At 44.1% G+C, this 20,295-nt stretch overlaps 1 protein-coding gene across 1 annotated transcript in view; it reads right to left on the bottom strand.

Moving 5' to 3' along the window:
- LOC132464217 (pleckstrin homology domain-containing family A member 5-like) overlaps positions 1–11,527 on the bottom strand; it is a 68,029-nt gene extending 56,502 nt beyond the window's left edge. Inside the window, 4 exon segments of the mRNA XM_060060491.1 lie at positions 10,120–10,159; positions 10,162–10,176; positions 11,208–11,284; positions 11,371–11,527. Of these exon segments, the coding sequence (XP_059916474.1) occupies positions 10,120–10,159; positions 10,162–10,176; positions 11,208–11,284; positions 11,371–11,462 (224 nt within the window). The 5' untranslated portion in view covers positions 11,463–11,527.
- Positions 11,528–20,295: the final 8,768 nt, after the last annotated feature.

Raw genomic sequence — 20,295 nt, 5'->3', positions numbered from 1 at the left:
AGCAGGAAGCACTGGGGGAGGACAAAAGTAGATCTGGGGATGAGCTTTGCACCAGGCAGCCAAGGGTTCAGGTTTGAAAATAGAACTCTACGTTCCCGTTGGATGCAGCGTTTGAGATCCCCATCGCTCCCCTGCATATTGCTTTGCTGCTGTTGAAGGCATTGCGATCGGTAATGGCCGGTCTGAGAGAAATAGGCTGTAAGTATAGGCAATAGATCTCAGCAAGTCAGAATGTACGGTTTACTTAGCACTTGGACGTCAAATATTTGTTCAAACCGGAATGGAATGAGCAATGGTTGTGTGTGTGTGTGTGTGTGTGTGTGTGTGTGTGTGTGTGTGTGTGTGTGTGTGTGTGTGTGTGTGTGTGTGTGTGTGTGTGTGTGTGTGTGTGTGTGTGTGTGTGTGTGTGTGTGTGTGTGTGTGTGTGTGTGTGTGTTTGTATGTGTATGAGTGTGTATATGTGTGTGTTTGTTAGTGCGGGGGGGAGGAAAGAGAAAGACTGCTGACATAAGCAGTGCAGTCACTGCAAGATTAAGCAATAAATGCATTGGATTGGACACTGTCAGTGCTCTCTGCCTCAAACAGACATGCATGTAAATGAAAACACACGCAAACCCTCACACTCTCAGATAAACAGATGAATACTCCCAACATAATTGGAATGAGGTAAGCAGGATATTCAGGCAACAGTCAATGTCCATACAGAAGGAGTCGGGCAGGACTAAACAACCAATATTTAACTGAACAAGGATGGCTGAAATGAAAATGCCTGCCTGGCAGACTGATTGAACGTTGAATGGCGCTACAGGTTATTCAACTCGCTGGGGTTGTTCGTTGGGGAGATAATAATAAACCCTCTCCTGGGATTTGGCACCACCTCCCCATTAAACCCTGTTTTTATCTCTATCTGGCTCCTTCAAGTCCACGCAAAGATGAACAACCTTGTCAGAAAGTAAACATATCATGACAAAGCCTGGGGTTTCTCAGAAAGATTAGTCTACGAAAAGATAAGGCCGGATAAGGTCTCTCTCTCTCTCTCTCTCTCTCTTTGTCTCCCTCTCTTTCTCTATGTCTCTCTATCTCTATGTCTCTCTCTTTCTCTCTCCCTCTCTCTCTGACAACATGGGTAACATCAAAGGCCAGCGCCTCAGGCAGCAATACATTTGTGCAACCTGTCAGTGAGCTGGAGGTATAGAATAGGGATTTGCATGAGGATTACAACAACATATAGGCGAGTGAGAAAACACAGGCAGAGACAATGTCCTGGTGACAGGATTTCCTCTCTCAACAAACACCTGAGAGAGAGAGAGAGAGAGAGAGAGAGAGAGAGAGAGAGAGAGAGAGAGAGAGAGAGAGAGAGGAGAGAAAGAGAGAAATAGAGAGTGAGAGAGACGAAGAAAGAGAAAGAGTCAAGAGAGAAAGAGAAAGAGAGAGCGAGCCATAATACTTTTGTTATAAAAGCAGAGAGAAGGCATAAATCAAAGCCAGGGAGCTGTGATGTTAACGCATCTGCTGCTCCTACTGCTAAATTGAAAACTAGGCAGCTTCCAGTACATCAACTAGCCCTGTATCACCCCATTCACTCTGTTGGATAACATGGAGAGACACATTACTGTGGGTGGCCTCTCTCTCTCTCTCTCTCTCTCTCTCTCTCTCTCTCAGAAGCTGTTGAGAAACTCAATGACTAACTCACACTAAATCACTCCTGGTTTGGCTTGAGATTAAACAAATTGCGAGTGAGTGCATTTGTAACAATTTGTTTGAGGTAACAGTGCCCGACTTACTCCCAAGTCCTCCGCAGATGTTTTATCCCAGCACTCGCAGCCAGCAGAGCGATGGCCTCCAAGAGCCCCTAATCATTACAGCCCATCTGGACAACCACTGGCCCCGGTGCTCACTGTGTCTGCTGGTCTGAGACGGGATCAGACAGGAGAGAACAGAGAGAGAGAGAGAGAGAGAGAGAGAGAGAGAGAGAGAGAGAGAGAGAGAGAGAGAGAGAGAGAGAGAGAGAGAGAGAGAGAGAGAGAGAGAGCGAGAGTGAGAGAGAGATGGACGGAGAGAGGGAGAGAGAAAGAGAGAGAGAGAGAGAGAGAGAGAGAGAGAGAGAGAGAGAGAGAGAGAGAGAGAGAGAGAGAGAGAGAGAGAGAGAGAGAGAGAGAAAGATAGAGCGAGAGAGAGGAAGAGAGGGAGAGAGAGAGGAAGAGCAAGAGTGTGAGAGAGTAAAGAGAGTGACAGAGAAAGGGGGGGGAGGGGACAGTGTGTACACCTCACCTTGACTCAGCAGGAACCTGGTGCCTATTTAACAGCTTAATTGATTCCAAGACTCCATTGACACGAACGACAGAGTACAGGCACCTTGCCAGGAAGAAAATAATGAGATTCCATCAGTGCACACAGGTCAGGCCCGTTGGCCGATGAGCGTTTAAACTGTACACTGTGATCTCTCTGCCGCTCCATACCCCATGAATAGGTCATTATTCCAAGGAGACTTCTGAATACATGTAACAATTGGCCATTTTATTCAAGGTTTCAGCCTGCGGGTCCCAGATGTACTGTAGAATTTTTCTCGTCTTTTTACCTGCCAGAGTGGAAAAATTGACTTGCCAAGACATAGTTGTAGTACGTAACCCTGAGGTGTTTTTGACCTACCAAACGGGCAGATCTGTACACCATTGAATGGTGGCAGGTGTTAATTGTGGACCCTGCCCTGCAGGGTGAAACGCTTTGAAAGAGTGGTACCAGAGTTCCCGTTGTCCGGTAATTACCGGTCTTTGACCAGAAAAAAATTAGGAGGACCGAAAATTCTAAATGTCTCCGGTCAGAATGACTGATTGGAAATAAGGCCCCATCCACACGGAGCCGAAACGGGCGAAAACGATCCGGTTTCGTTTTATGCGTAATGTTCAAGGCGGTGGTTCTCCACAGAAAGAAATGGAGCGCATCAATCCTGCGCGCATACAGCATGCGCGCTGTATACAAACATTCAGTCACTCACGAGGAGATTCAACCTTTTAAATTGAGCAGAAATACTTTTGAATGTGTTCATTTGAATTGTGTTTAAATATGCTACAGTGGTCATTTGTTGAGCCAATTCATGTAAAACAATGAGGGTTTTGATTGTAGCGTAGCCTGTGTGATAAAATAAATAAGTTGTTACATTTCGTGCACTCGCTCAAATTGATCGCTATAGACTACCGTAGGTTTATGAACTAAACGGCGGCAAGCTAGCGAAAGCCGGCCCCAAGCTTTGCGGAGCACCGGTATTTAACAACCATGGCGAATCAAAATATGATCACACACTTATTCTTCTTCTTTATATAGCCTGCCTATCAATTTTTTTAAGTGAAATAAACACGGACAATATCCGACCGATTTTTTTCCAATTTGACCGGTAAAATGAAACCTTCCCGGTCACATGACCGGCACCAATTTCTTCTAGCGGAAACGCTGAGTGGTACACACTTTGGTCAGTTTCCCATTGTAAAATATGATTAAAAATACTTAAAGCAGCACTAAATCATGAGTAACTGTAACCCATGTGGTCTAATCTGCAATATTCTGGTTATAACCGAAGCTCTAATTGAATTATAACTTAAAAAAGTATGTTAGTGCTAAATTAATAATGGATAAGGCTCTGTGTTAGGGAAAGTGGTAAAAAAGCATAGCTGGAAGACATAATTGGAAGGATAACAGAAATTGTATTCTCCTAAGTTGTTGGCTAGACATATTACAGACTTGTTTTACTGGTGGGCTGAGGACATCACCTCCTGGAAGACCCAAATTTCCAGCTACCGGCCCCACAGTGGCAGCCACAGACAGGCCATAGCTAGCCCTGCCCGTTATCAATGCAGTCAAATGAAGTAGCTAAGCTTGGCACAACATCAGCAGTGCCTGGCTCATGGCAGATTACACAAAGGATTACTTTGCAGTTCAAGAGCTCTCCCAGCATTAAATCATAGATGCCATTTAAGACTTAGGAGGCTTTGAAACCAAATAATTACCGTAGGCTATTTCTTCCTCCCTAGGCATTTGGTAATATGAGAAATGACGATATTCGTTGAGCTACACTCTCACAACCCGATGCTTGAGCAGATAAAGTTGAATGGCTTAGTAGTGCAGGAGCAGTTTAAGGACCCAGTGGACTTTTTCTCTGCCAGACATTCTTCACTACCTGCTGGGTCGGAGCTGTGGTCGTACCCTAGCGGTGGGACCAAGGGGGGCGGTGACGTTGAACGGTGATTGGTGATGTAAACAACCGTCACCAGAATCAAGGTGCAGATTTTTCAATATCCATCCAAGCACACAATGGTCTGAGAGCTTACAGAGGATACAAAAACAAAGACAGACCTAGTTGATTCATAGCAAATGCAATAGCAATAAGCCAGTTCTTTGGCCGGATGGTGGCCGAGCATTCTAGAATGAATTAAAAACAGCAGAGCACAGGAGCCTGACCTGACCTGAGCTGCCGATTTCCAGAGGAAACTGCACTAATCAGCGTAGGTCTGCAGCAGCCATTGATATCAGAAGCTCTCTTACATGCATGAATACACACACACACACAAACACACACACACCAAAAACAATGACAGCAGACGTTTTAAACTTAACGTAAAAAACACAATCCACTAGCAGTTTGCTCGAGGTACAGGCCAGATGGCAAAGACCCCCACTGAGACTTAAATACGTGAGCGCTGTCTTAGCAGCCCAAAGCAGCCTGCCTGCCTGTCTGTCTGTCTGCCCCCCACCCTCCCATCCGTCCCTTCTCCTCAGGCATTAGAGAGACTGACAGACAGAATGGATGATCCACAAACCCAAATCTACCGTTTCTCATCTTGTACCATACCTCCAACATGAGCTGTTTGTGTGTGAGACTGGGAGGGAGAGAGAGAGGGAGGAAGGGAGGGAGGGAGGGAGGGAGGGAGGGAGGGAGGGAAGGAGTCAGTGAGTCAGCATCCACAGACATATGATCCTCCCCCCTTTTAGGGGTGGAGGATCTGAAGGACTGAATACTCGACCCTGAAAGCAAAACTTAACCTTCTTCTCCGGGTCACTCCCTAGTGATGGAGCTTTCAGTCACCTTATTGTGAAAGTGTTTTCAGATAGCTGTCGCTTGCTATAGGCTGCACTTGTTTAGTACAGTAGTAGCCCCCCCTGTAGTCCACGTGGGTAGGGGGTCGCATATGGCTCCTAGTTAAGCTTACGATTTACTATTTAACCATTTAGCAGATGCTTTGATCCAAAGCGACTTACAGTGAATTCAGACGGATACATAGAAGTGCTTAAGGAAAGTAGGCCTTAGGGAATCTTGATCAAGGATGACATTGGGATAAACCCAGTACCTTTCAGCTGGGAGTCGTACACCCGAGCCAACATTTAGGATGGATACAATATGGTTAGGGAACACATTATTATGTCATGTGGATGCTAATTTTAAGGTTACCGGGATCTAGGTTAATTGCTCCGACTCTGCAGCAGCGCAGAGAAATGTCATGTCTCGTTTTCTCGGCAAGCCTCGCTTTTTGAAGGTGGGTGGGAAGAGCTTTTATCTTCAAAATTGAGTCGGAAGATAGCTTGATACAGCAAATCGTGCACCTTTGTGTTGAATATAAACGAAATATACAATATATGTTGGGAAATTTCTATCATAAACCTGGTTAGCAACCGTTTGTAACAGTGCAAGGGAATGATCATCTACAAAGAGCTATGCATGCAATGTCCATTGCTCTGCGCTTCCTACCTGAATTGACCACAAGTCTTTAAAATGAAGACAGTGCAAGTACCATACACAGTCTGGATCAGTGTTGTTTTCGTCAGGCAAGACGAAAACGAAAATGACGTCGTCAGACCCCTTTTTTCCATGACGAAAATGAGACTAAGACGAACGTCACCAAAGCCATATAAAGACTAAAATGTGACGAAAAATGTAGAAATTTTCGTCAGACGAGAACTAGACGAGACTAAATTGTTAGTGAGTGGACGAACAAAGTTTCAAAACATGCTTTTTTCCCGCCAACTATAATATGTGTGCAATGTCAATCAAGAGCTCAGACATCAGAAATGGAGCCAGCTGCTTGTCCTAACAGTCACGCCCCCATCACACACCAAATGCCTCGCTCGCGCGCAGCTGCGCCTGCACGCACACGGCACACAGAGTTTTCGTCGGACTAAAACTAGACTAAAACCTTTTGAGTTTTGGTCAGACTAAAACTAGACTAAAACTTTCAAAGATAGAAATGACTAAAATGGGACTAAAACTAAGAAGCATTTCGTCAAAAAGACTAAGACTAAAACTAAATCTAAAATGCCTGCCAAAAACAACACTGGTCTGGATCCCAGGAGATGACAAAAGCTGTCTGATAGGCCACCTCGTGCAAGTGCCTCATTTCTCTCGGGTCAACGGCATGTCTCATTCAATCAATGCACTTGGCAGATATCCCAAATGCCAACCACATAACATCAAATGATAAACAGTTGCGTTTAAGTGAAGACGACAGGCAGAGCACCAATTGACTAATCCATAAGAGGATTGCATTCGGAAACAAAATTGTACTAAGATGCTTTGAGGAGTAATCATATCATTCAATAGGAGGATTCAATATTGATCCACCCAGCAACAAAAAGCACCCAGGACGTACTTATAAAGTGCACTCAGACAACATTCAACAATCTCCCCAAGCTATCAGTAATCCACTACCGAGACTTTTAACAAAAATTTGCCCCAATTGACACCATCGTCATCTTCTGTGGTCTACGATGCATAATTCACCAGCGGAAATCCAGAAATACAAAACCTAATGAATATCATGTCTCAGCACTAGGCTGGCGGACATTTTGATGTCGCAATTTACACAAAGGAGTTGTCAGGAGAGCAAAAGAATGTACTTCAAGACAAGAGCCATGTCTCCAGGAGATGAACCAAAATACAGCCTGAATAATTAGCCAGCAGTCGTTCTGATCATTTAAAAGCACAGTCTGTCTTGAGACGGTGCCTCATTACTTGAAGCTTAGCCATTCGTAACAATGGAAGATCGCTGTTATTATTCAAGGGAATATGAAGTGACAAGGGCACAGGCTAGAGAGACCAACAGTGAGACGACTACAAAGCATCTGAATCTGCAATATAGATGAAGCCAGAGCCTACCATTCCTGAACATGATAAGATGCTTGGTATACATAAGGCTTTATGCTAATGTTTCATAGCTATTCATTGCGAGACACATTTAGGAGGAGTGTAACAGTAATGTTGAACAAATGAAGTAATTCTTAGTTAGTGTTCAGAGCACATCACTTCTGAGCATAGCCAATAATACGGGCATTGGAAAGAATTAAATCAATGACATACAATAATACTTATTTCTAATTATACATTGTGTTATCTATATCAATCCTGGTTTTGCAGTACATTCAAAAAGCATATGCCACTCAGCTGCAGTGTATTTCAGTGTAGGGCTTAGTGCTTAGCTGCTATAAATGTGAAAATCCCATAGAACCTCAAAAGCAATGTATCTAGGTACATCATTAAAAGGAAAATAAGTATTTGTCTGTACAAACCCATTAATGGGATGTATTTCATTAATGGTTAATGTTTTATTTAATTTAGATACTAGACATTCATCAATGTCTATCTCACTCTCCATGCTGTCCTGGGATGCCTCTCGGTTGTGTATGCGTGCATGCGTGTGCATGTGTGCGTGCATGTGTGTGTGTGTGTTTGTGCGTGCGTGAGTGCGGGGTTGTTTGCTTGAGTGTCGGCCTATGCTTACATGTGCTCTTATAACATGGACGCAATTAAGTCGGGACAAGCCTACTCATGTGATGTCGTAACAAGCTAGTCATAAAACACTCAGTATTATTGCACACTGGGCGGGTTTTAACCCCCCCCTGGGCCGGAGGCTGAGGCGCAAGGTGTTGGCACATGACACAGCCTCTCCACAAAACTAAAATAATTAGAGGCCGTATTTGCAGCATGACCACCCACAATATAACCTGGGAACGGAGTGGCGGATTGCGAAGGAAGACTCACAGGGATGTTTGATTTGATCAAACATCTGCGTCGACCTCCATTCATTCACAATCCCATAAAGGAATCAAATCTCGCAGATGAGTCAGGCCTTCCTCGCACACTGTCACACCAGCACCCAGACCCCCACACGCTCCCCATTGAGAACACATCCAATCAGAGAGAGCGGCTATGTCAGCACAATCTGCTCATTGAAGCCCATGCTGTGTACCCCAACAGCAACAGCTTAAAGCTACGTAGCTAGCCTTTATATGGATCCAAGTGCGGTCATATGGCTTGGATTCAGGCAGCTTGTTTTTCCAAAAAAGACATCGGGCAAGTGACGACTGACGAGATACAAAATAAAAACAAAGTGTAAGCAAACTGAAAAGGCTATAATATTGTGGAACAGCGTTACCCTGTTCACTATGAGGGGTAGGTCATTAAAATAACTGGTGCTGGAGGATTTTCAGAGGATTTACTTGGCAGCTTCTCACAGTGCCTGGACAGATGTGGAGCTCTGTCAGAGATAGTTATGAGCCGAAATTGTCAACACCCGACATATTAGAACAATGATCGCATTAAATTCGGAGAGGCTGGATTGATGACTCAACAACAAGCAACTAACAACAAACATCAAACACCTTAGCCACATGTTTGAAGTACCTTGAAGATCCTCAAGAAATCTGGGGTAGAAATTCCATCTCCATTGATGATCCCAGCAAAAGAACATCTCAGCTTCCTGTTTCAACTCCATTGATAGCTCCATCAGGCACAAGCTCCCACTCCATTGATTGTTCTAAAGAGCATCTCAGCTACGGCTTTCAACTACATTGATAGTGCCACAGACCCAGTACATGAGATGAAGAGAAAGACTGCTGATTGCCCTTATAAGGACTCCTGGGGGATACCTACATCGCCATGTTGAACCACAGAGGGGAACAAACAAAGGGACAACAGAGACACACCGTTAGGTAAACATCGCTGTGGCTTGTGCTAACCACACCGAGGTTAAACCAAGTTCCCGGTTACTACAGCGACCCTTGCTGGGTCAAACCTAGTGCAGCCTCCCCTCTCCTTCAGACAAACACAACCTCACACATTGTCTGCACACCACGGCCAACAGCTTGAAGGAATCTCAATAGCACCTTGTAATCACTCACACTGACTCACAACATCGTGCTGTTTGCAAAGTCTACCCCAGACAACATCCCCCGTGCAAGTCTGAGTAGTGTGGCAGACGCACAACGTTCAATTAATGACCGGTGGGTGAGCAGTGTGTTTGTTTTGCACGGAGGAGGCCGTGATTTAGAAGGGGAATATGACATTATTGACTCCCTCTCTCACAGTCTGAATGCCCTCCGCTGGGTTTTCTGAATCTGCTCCTGTGTGCCATGCAGGCACAGGGACTTAGTGGATGAAAAGAAACAATATATTAGGGGAACATACTGTGTGACTCTAATCTTCTTACGGAGAAGGCATTTGTGTATGTTGCCAAACAGAATCACACAAGGCTCTGAAGGCCCGTGCTGAAATGTGTTGTGAACAATATGTTGGAAATACAACCGGATTTTAATCTCATCTATTCTCAGCAGCCAGCTGAGGAATCAGTGTTGACAGTGACAATCCTTCAACGCTATCACAAGAGCAGGTGGTATAGTAGGAAGGACAACTTCTGAATCATGTGGGTCAACCAGATAAACGTGGCTCATATGCACTTGACAAAAAACAATATGATTATACAGATAATTATAATGTCATTGTGTTATTATAATAATACGTTAATCATGCAATTCAAACAAACATCACTGCCCTACTGGCAAACGGAGAGAGGATCAACAAGGGACAGACACAGAAAAGTTTGAAAGCCTTGGGGACGAAAAGTAGTCTACACTACGCCCAAATATATGTGGAGCGACCATGTAATGATAACTGACGAGGTGCAGTGCAGGCAAAGGAGCTTTTTAAGGTCCCTAGTCGGAGCCGTAAATGGTGCTTCCCGTTTGAATTGGAACCCGTGTCGTCGTGCTGCTCTGAAGGCATGGGGGTGTTCTTTTATGAATCCCGGTGACATAATAACCTGATGATAACGAGGAAGGACGCAGTGCTTTCAGACTTACTTGATGAAACATCGTGCTCCCTCGAAAGTGAATCCTTCTTCCACCCCGTCGGTAGGTCTGTTTTAAGGGAGGGTCATGCCAAAACAGAGGGGGGGGGGGGGGGGGAGAGAGGAGAGGAGAGAGAGAGAGAGAGAGAGAGAGAGAGAGAGAGAGAGAGAGAGAGAGAGAGAGAGAGAGAGAGAGAGAGGAGAGAGAGAGAGAGAGAGGAGAGAGAGAGGAAGAGAGAGAGAGAGAGAGAGAGAGAGAGAGGTGAGAGAGAGGAGAGAGAGAGAGAGAGAGAGAGAAGAGAGAGAGAGAGAGAGAGAGAGAGAGAGAGAGAGAGCCAGAGAAAACCGGCTGAACTGACCCTGCCCATGCTGGCTGTCAAAACATGCAGATATTCACAGCCACACTCACTAAAAAGCGCTGCGGTGATTTTTTTTCGGGTTCTGGCATTCAGTAAAGCATAAGAATGAGCCATTAAATTGAATTTAACGTTGAAGTGGACAGGACCTTACGAATCGAGATAAATATATTGACTCACATGCGCTAGCTCACTATTCAGCAGCTGTTGCTGGATCACTGTCAAAGCAGTGATCCCACAACGGTGCCGCTAAAGCCCACAGTAGCTCACTAGAGCAGGGGGCTCTATTTAACGACATCACGGCATGCTTATAGTATATAGAGGTTGTATATTACCGATTCTTTATTGTGTTCTATATATTATGCTCTGTATATTATGCTCTCTCAGTGAACACACATTCTATATCCACCTGTACGGGTATTTTTTTTTAATGTATATATAATTGTTATCTTTCTCAGTGTAAGTCTACCCGGAGGTGAAGATGGACGTTGTACCTCGCCAATATAAGTGTCGAACTTCGGAAGGGGCAATCAAAGTGGCACCTTGGCAGAGGTGGTGGTGCACGAGAGACTCGTCTTTTTTTGTTTTAAAGCCCGAGCGCCAAAGTCCGCTCGCGCATCTATCTTCAAAGCCCGGGGGTTCAACCGTGACAATTTCACCCTCACGGCTAGAAGTGGAAAAACGACGGCTATACCGAGTATAACGTGAGCTAAATTACCAGGTAAAGACTAGATAACACCCGTACCTGGAGTTTTCCTGTGGCCGGTGATCACCGCCTCGCCGCTCACTGGATGCAGCCAGGTTGTACTCTTGGCTTCTTCGCTGTTGGTAAGAAACGGAAAAGGCGTTACACGTTTAAAAACGGACATGGGGATATACTTTGCCCGTTTCCAAGTCCCGGTTATTACTTTACGAAGAAGACGCGTCCATCCCGCGTTACCCCGTAACTCCAGTAAGGTGGGAGGCAGGATATCCACTCGGGGTGCAGGTCCGCCGCCATGTCTAGCAGTACTGTACAGACGCGGCAGCGCGTCTCCGCCGCCGCGGCTCGTACACGGGAGCCTTGGCAACGGCGGTGGAGCCCAGGAGCCCGCTAATTTTCAGAGGCTCATGATAACTGAAATACAATTTCAGTTCGATACTTTCTATTTGATACACGAATTTTCAGGGGATGTGCACACGTTTAAGTTCACATAAATTAGGTTTTGGTGAATCGTTTTGTTAAACGTGTTTGGATATTAGACTGAAACATAATTGAAGACTAAAAGTTTTGCAAGCAAGCAAGCCAAGTGCAAGGTGTATTGAGTAAACAAAGACGGTAAGCAGACCAAAAGAAACACCCACTCAAACACACGCACACACAGACCCACACACCTCCAAATCTTTTGATATTTAGGCCCCGCCTCCTGTCATTGTGCCCTGAAACTGCAGGGTCAACCTTTCACGTCGTACAAAGGCCAGCCACCCAACACTACTCCACACCGCTTGTTTATCGGCAGCAGCATGTGGCTTTGTGTGCGGACACACACCGGGTTAAAATCTACTACGTGGGGGAGTGTGTGTGAAATATTGGAAAGCTATCCCCAGCAGGAACCCGTTGGCCATATCTGACATATGCCCAACAACAAGGTATACCACCCCTGGGAGAAACCTGAAGAGGTGTGTGTGTGTGTGTGTGTGTGTGTGTGTGTGTGTGTGTGTGTGTGTGTGTGTGTGTGTGTGTGTGTGTGTGTGTGTGTGTGTGTGTGTGTGTGTGTGTGTGTGTGTGTGTGTGTGTGTGTGTGCGTGCTGTGCGTGCGTGCGTGCGTGCGTGCGTGCGTGCGTGCGTGTGCGTGCTCTGTGCCTGGATTGCGTATGCACCTTAATCATGTATACATGTATATTGCACTTTTCCACTGAATGAATCCTTACAGTCAGCATTCATTCAGAATTGGGGATTTTCTATTTCACCATATTACCTAGAATTTAGGGATTAAGGACTTTAGGGATTATAACTAACCTGAAACCTGGCACCCAAATCACTTCAGACCAATGATTATGTGTCTTCATATTTTTCACCAGTGGAAGGCAGTTCAGAACAAAAAAAAACTGATTTGGACAGAACCAGTTTTCTATTAGGCTACTTCGTGCTTGGCCTTCTTATTGTGCCCTGAGGTTTTCATCGGCACCTTTTGACTTATGTCCTGGGTTACAAGCGTGATTCACAAAGAAATCCCAGCTTGTTATTGAAGTGTGGATCTACTTCCAGGGCCATTCCGGGAAGTTCTATTGACTTATCTGGCAGCCTAGGGATCCAACTTTGTTCATCAATGACTCTTCTTTTGACAACTGCAAGCATTTCTCTGCTGCAGTAAGACAGTTGCCTGGATCCCCGTCTTGGTTGAAGAAGGCCTGGCGCGACTCCCAGCCAATCATGCTCTCTGGAGGCAGACTAACTAAATACCCTTTATGTTCAGTAGTGAAAAGCCTTATGGACAATCCTTATCCTTTATGTCATGAAAAGCCTCCGGGACAATGGATGTTTGCTCTGCTGCGATAGCCTGTCACCAAATGCCGAGGAAGTACTTGGTGGACTTCATGTTTCATGGATTGAGTTCGAGCAGCGGACCTTTCGTCGACAGCCTCCTGAACGACACTAAAGCAGACAAATAGAACCAAAGCAATAAGGAAATAGGATAAACGACCCAGATTTGAAAAACAACAACGTTTAATATAAATCAAATAGAAGTAGCCTATAGGATTTCACCAGAACCCTAACTCTGTATTAGCTTAAGTCGTCTAATATATCACATACTCATACTCAAAATGCTAATTAATTATTGTATTAAGTAAAGAACACTAGAGAAACAGCTACCCAATCATTCACCAACTCCTACCTGCACCAGATAGAAAGATAGCCTAATAAAGTGCCTGAACATGTCAAGGCAGTAGGCAATAATTAACCAGAGACTTCATTGCTGGGTCTGGTTAACAGTGCAAAATGTCTTCTTACATAATTGCTCTGAAACAGCGAGGCTGCGCTCGGTGGCACAGGTTAGACTTGAGGCATCAACACAGAATCAATTAGCAGGCAGCTGTTACGGCACTTTGTTCCGGTGCCAGGGTGGCAGTGGGGCTCTCCTGTCCTGACCAGAGCCTGGGAGGAGGAAGGAGGCTCCATGCATGCGCTCTGACAACGTCTCCGCACGGATTAAGGTGAGGGAGGGCGGGGGGTCCTGTTTGGCAGACACCCCACTAGGGAGAGCTTGTGGCGCTTCTATCATTAGGCCGACATGCCCATGCCTGCTGTAAATCAGCCCGTGAATTAGACAAGACCCTGTAGAGGAAGGAAAGAGGAGGGATACTGGGTGTACCATGGCATTACATGGTAGATCTTGGGCCTTTGCATATCATTCATTGATGTGAAGAGGGTGTGAGTGAACTTTGGTGCTTTTGTGTCGTTTACCTCCATACATAACCCACCTAGAAACACACAGGTTTAAGGCCTGGTCAACGGAGCAGGCAGTGGAAGTATGGTATCATAATTACTAACTTGCTTAGTTAGTCATTAAACACAATGCACACAGGATTTGCACAATATTCGAGGAAAGGTTTTTTCCTCTTTTGTCTCATTCGATTTACCTCAATGTTTATGAATCATTAATAAGGATTACGTGAATCATTAATAAGGTAATAAGCCTAAATATATAGCGATATATTCTATTAGTATATATACCGGTACACAATATCTCAATCAAACTCTGGATATTGTTTTAATCGTCTCGCTACGCTAATAAAAACAAATATACCACTAATAAAAACAAATAAATCCCGGCAAAAATTGTTATCTAGTTTATTTTTGGAGTGTTCACGTGTAGTATATTAAAACAATTATTCACCTCAGGCTAAGGATCCGAAACACTATTCACATTGCCTTTGGCGAATAATTGTTAATTATAGATTTTATTTATTTTTTCACCTAGAATGAGAAGCTAGGTAATAAAACCTGCACAGGTAAGATGAACTGACCTCATCACAACATAATCTGATTTTACATGGAACCAGAGGTTCAGCTACGATGGTGAAGGCCAGCCATGAATGCTGAGCAGGCTACGTTTCATTGTTCAACCAAACTCAGTTGGGGCCTTTTCTTTGAAAGTCAGTGCAGAGCACTGTCAAATTCTTTCATTGTGGAAGCTGCACTCAATGCGCCTGCTACTCCATTGTAATTATAAACCGTCCTATTGGCGTAGAAGGGGTTGCAATGCTCAGTAAGTTTAGCACACTGCTACTCTAAATCTGCCACACTTTGATTTCGAACATTAGACGTATAGATTTGCAGCCTGTCCCTATTATTACTGCCCACTCATCTAATGGAGTAGATGATTAATCAAAGTCGGTTCCTGGTTAGAATATCGATCCGGGTGTTTGCCATATATACGTAAATAACCCAGAATCCCCCTGATCTCCGTTACCCACTTACACTCAATGAATTGGCTGACGTTACATTTCCTGACATGCATCTCCTACTGGTTTTCCTGTCACCAGTCAAATCTCATGGTGTTCTAATGTGTATTTATAGTACAATAATGTCAATGAATGATGATTAATTAAACACTGGCAGACATAATATTATTCCAAGATGCAGTTTATTATTTATCTGGCGTGCTATTGGTACCAAACACTCCAAGTCCACAACGGAGGAGTAGAGGCATTTAAAAATGGCATGATGAGTAAGAACAAGTGACGAAGAGAAGAAAACATACTTTTCTGATTTAAATCCGCAATAAAACCTTTTATCCTAAAATACATTTTACGGAGAGATAAAAGCAGGTCTCAGGCGACTTTTTTCAAATGTACAAAATGCACAGGGAGGTATCTTTATGACTGCAACTGTATCCAATGTATTCTCCTTTCATTGCATTTCAGCACTTTGTGTAATAAAGTGTCACACACTTTGTGTAATTGAGTGTTCCCTAAGTTAGTGCCTTTCATATAAATACACTTATTGATGCTATTGCCACTAAATAAGGTTGTAAACATTGCAGCACAGTAAAATCACTCACACCAAATACACAATACAAATATACATCATCATTCATTGCACAACCAATGTTGTGGATACCTCTACATGATGTCCTCCCCCCTCCCCCTCCTGACACCCATATCCTGTGTCTGATGGGAAAGAAGACCAGAATGAGAGATAGGTCATGTACTAAGGTCATGTGAGCATTGGTGGACAGTATCTAGTATTCCTATGAGAGCCAGAAAAACAGAGAAGACTTCCGCTGAGACAATTCTTTGGAAACGTCTTTGAAATAGTTTAAGGGTTATCAACAAACCATACTTTTCCATAGACCAATGTCATAGTAATTGCCAACTATGATATTTCATTTACTTTCAAGGGTTGTAAACAGTGAGTTTGTGTGTCACTAACAAGTGAGTTTGTGTGTATGTGCGTGTGTCTGTGTGTCTCATTTTGTGTGTCTCATTTTGTAACTTCAGACGCTACATAAAATAATGACAAGAGATGCTTCATGTTTGTCAAAAGCCTTGTTTTAAGTCCATCACAGACCCGATTGAGATGAATTAGCTACACGGAGAGAAGATGTATTTAAGACACTGAAGTTCAAAATAAGCACAGTAAGACAACATTCAGCAAACAAGGACCAGCCTTGGCCGTAGCAGCTTACACATTTAGTTACGAACAGCTGCTCTGCTGGAAGCTATTTGTGTTCCTTCCTGAAGGTTGTAAGGACAATGCAAAACTCACCAAAATATCAGCTTTGCATGCATTACCATAAGCACCAATATGACTTAACTTCTGTTTTTACAATATACCATTGGATTCAACATACTTTGGTTAGCCTTACTCGTCGCCTGGGGCTTAAGGTTTGAAGAACTTTGTTATTGAAGGCATTAACAAAGGTTGGTTTTGAATGATTTGCTTACATTGTCCAAGAGTCTGTTATTTAATGATCGACAAAGACGAGAAGAAGAATCAATCACAAAACCGAACCTATTTGGTTTGAAAGACGACATAATGATATACGTGTGGGAAAAATTGCACTATCTAGACGTAACCTCAGTAACAAACAGCTGTTAAAACGGAACCATATTTAGCTTTATACCGAAAGCACAACTATCTATGTATATGCTAAAGGCTCAATTATAAGATTAAACCAACTCCATACTGATATGCAAACCCATCAAAAATACTGGTTTCTAACCTGCAGACGAAGAAGGTAGGCTAGTGATTGGTCAATAGGGATGTTATCTAGGAGCAACCAGGGATGATACTAGGTCAATCATCCCCAATGCCAGGGACTACACACACACACACACACACACACACACACACACACACACACACACACACACACAGACAGGTAGAGAGACTCTTATATGCCAAATACTGTGTGTGTGTGTGTGTGTGTGTGTGTGTGTGTGTGTGTGTGTGTGTGTGTGTGTGTGTGTGTGTGTGTGTGTGTGTGTGTGTGTGTGTGTGTGTGTGTGTGTGTGTGTGTATGTGGTGTGTAAGAGTGTGTGTGTCTGCATTTGTGTGTGTGAGTGTGACACATTGGTGAATTATGCAAGTAAGAGCACAACTCAACTTTCTTAAAAATCAACAGCCTCATAACCAGATTTCCAGAGGGCTTTCCTCAGTATCTTGATTTTAAACATCAGCAGGCAAGCGGACTGGAAGAGGAGCTCTGACTGGTCCAACAACCTATAATATTTCAGTGATATTTCAGATGAAGTTCCACTCATCCATGTATTTTTGCATTCCGTTATAAAAATAATCACAGCATCACTTCAAAAGAAGGATGAATATTCTTGTATCACATGAGCTGAAGCTTTCCCCTGAACAGTATTCATAACATTTAAATAAATCGTAATTTCGAAGCCCATAACCCTTGATTCTCCCCCAAGGAAATAAAATCTTGGCATGTTTTTTATCCCCATTTCATCTCAGAAATTAATTGGTTGTTTATTTTAGCCCGTGTTGCTGATTGCTCTTTGTGGTCTCGAGTCACTGTCAGACTTTGGCATGAGCTTCCAATCTCAGTGGTTTTCATAAAGTTTTAGTGCTCTGTGTTATATTTATGGAGATAAAGAGTCAATTATCCCTAAACTAAGCGCAGACACCATGCCGACCCGCCTGAATGACTGCATTGAAATGCACACTTAAATGTGTTTATTTTTGTGCACATTCAATCACATAGCGATCCCCCCCCCACACACACACACACAAAACACACATACATGTACATACACACAGTCTGACCAGTGTCAGCAGCTAAGATGGGCTGTGGTGGTAAATTGGCCAGGAATCAATGAGTGGGAGTGATGGGTAATGGGAAGGCTGAACCTCTTTCCTCCCCAGTCAAGGTCCAATAACCTTAAGTGTAGTACATCAACTATCAGAAAGAATGACATCAAGACTCATTGACGGGCACGTGTTTAAACCATCGGGTCAACCAGATCGCACAGGCGGTTCTTAACACAAACTATGATGAGAAAAGGTGAACAAAGCTAAAATGCGAGTGAAACATATTTCTTGATAGTGCTTCAACAACTCAGTCCAAATTGGTTCCCGTATCCCCGCTGCCTACTCGGGGATAACCGGCAGAGCTGCTTGAGGGAAAGTGTTCAGGAACTTTGCTAGTGTTTGGAGTTTAGTGAGTGTAGTGGCCCTCCTGGCTGCTCCTCACTGATAGGTCCAGGGCTGACCTCTGGACGTCACCCTGGGTACATCACCACCAGGCAAGGGGGTTCCCGTTGGGGGGTTTTGGGGCTTCAGGTGATTGCAGGTGGAGGATAAGAGGGGGAAGAGTTTCATGTGGAAGAGTCCTTAATCAATGGCTATCGATTCTCCACTTATCTCAAACGCAGCCGGGCTGATGAGATTCCACAAAAGCCCTGGTACAATCAGCCCTGTAGTGGAGGGAGAGAGGGAGAGAGAGAGAGAGAGAGAGAGAGAGAGAGAGAGAGAGAGAGAGAGAGAGAGAGAGAGAGAGAGAGAGAGAGAGAGAGAGAGAGAGAGAGAGAGAGAGAGAGAGAGAGAGAGAGAGAGAGAGAGAGATGACAACAGGGTGAACACTATGCTGTTATAAATGCTGACAAAAAATACACACACACGCACCCTTCCACGTATTGGTGAATAAAGCATACCATTGAGAATTTCAGACATTCATATATATATATACACCCCTGCATGCAAATATAACTATTCACTCTCTCTCTCTCTCTCTCTCTCTCTCTCTCTCTCTCTCTCTCTCTCTCTCTCTCTCTCTCTCTCTCTCTCTCTCTCTCTCTCTCTCTCTCTCTCTCTCTCACACACTCTCTCACACACTCAATCTCAGTCACTCTCCTTACAAGAAGATAATTAATCAGAGCTTTGTTGCCTGCATGGCACATGCTCACACACTGCCTTTGCTGTGCTCAGCAGAAAGGTCAAATAAATGACGGAGGCCCGGGTTGCCTGTAATCTGTGGGACCACACGGAGCTCCATGGAAGAAAGACCATCACATCCATCCAGTACATTATAATTCAGGACATCAGGGTGCCCTTGCAGATAGAGGTGATGGACAAGGTTAAGCTGTGGGTACAGTTCCTGAAGGGGAGATGGTGACTCTATTGCTGGTGCAATACAATGCAATGCAGTGATTGATGATAGCAGCCTCTTGGTAATAGCACCATGGACATGCCCCCCAATGCAAACACGTTTAGCAGACTACGGTTTTATCTGATGAGATTTACAAGTGAGGCCGAGGAGAATTAGAGCGTACAATCAAATTGAAGCGACTATAAAAAAATGTGTTGTGCACGGCCAAGTTAAAACAACAATGACAAGGAATCTGAATGCAAGGCTGGTACGATGCTGTGGATTATACATGTGCTCATACCCTCACTCAAAAAGCTTGCATATGTTCATTAAAGGAGCATGAGACAGGAGAAGGAGAGATGCTGTCATACGGCTCCTCTCACCCATTGGGCACGATACCTCATGCAGTCTGATCCCTTACTACTGTGTTTACTGTGTATCGATCACACATTGTACGCCCTCAACAAAGTCTACCTGAAAATGGATTGTTTAATAAACACTTTTAAAAAACGATATATGGTAGCAATGGAGCTCTGTTGCCATGGAGTTGGCCAAAGCGCATAGAAATAAAATGCATTCAAAGGTATCTTTAAAAGATGGCAGAATATGGCCGGCCATAACAAGTGTATCATAATTGGCATCTGCAACACACAACCAAGGAAGGAATACAATTAAAACGATTGGAGCAATAGCATCTGTGACTGCCGTGCAATTATAGCGCTTTCTGCAAATGCAAAAAAAAAGAGTCTAAACTCATTTGCAGATCATGAGTGCTGGGAAATACAATTAATGGATTCCTCATTGAATTAGTGAGCCATAATGAGTGTAAGTGGGAGCCCTCATGGAGGTATAGGCCGGTACTTTAGCACACTTTCTTCCTTTCCAATTCACAACTAAGTTTCCCCTCACGGAAGTGATCTCAACTTCACCATTTAGTTATTTAGCTGATGCCTTTATCCAAGGTCACTTGGGAGTGAATTATTCTATACATCATCATTATTAATGAGCAGGTGGGGGTTAGGCATCTTGCTAAGCCAAGGGATAGTCTTGGCTATCCCCCCCCCCCCCCCCCCCCCCCCCCCCCCCCCCGATCTCACGTCAGTATCCCGATAGGTGAGCTGGTGGAGAAGCTCCTGCTACAGATCTGACCGCTTTTTATGTCAGTTAGATGTCACACTCAGATCCTATGGCACACACACACACACACACACACACACACACACACATGCATGCACACAAAGACAT

Source organism: Gadus macrocephalus, chromosome 9, assembly GCF_031168955.1.
Source record: "Gadus macrocephalus chromosome 9, ASM3116895v1".
In the NCBI taxonomy this organism is placed as follows: Eukaryota; Metazoa; Chordata; class Actinopteri; order Gadiformes; family Gadidae; genus Gadus; species Gadus macrocephalus.
Note: the sequence above shows the minus strand (reverse complement) of the source record. Positions and strands in the feature narration are given on the sequence as shown.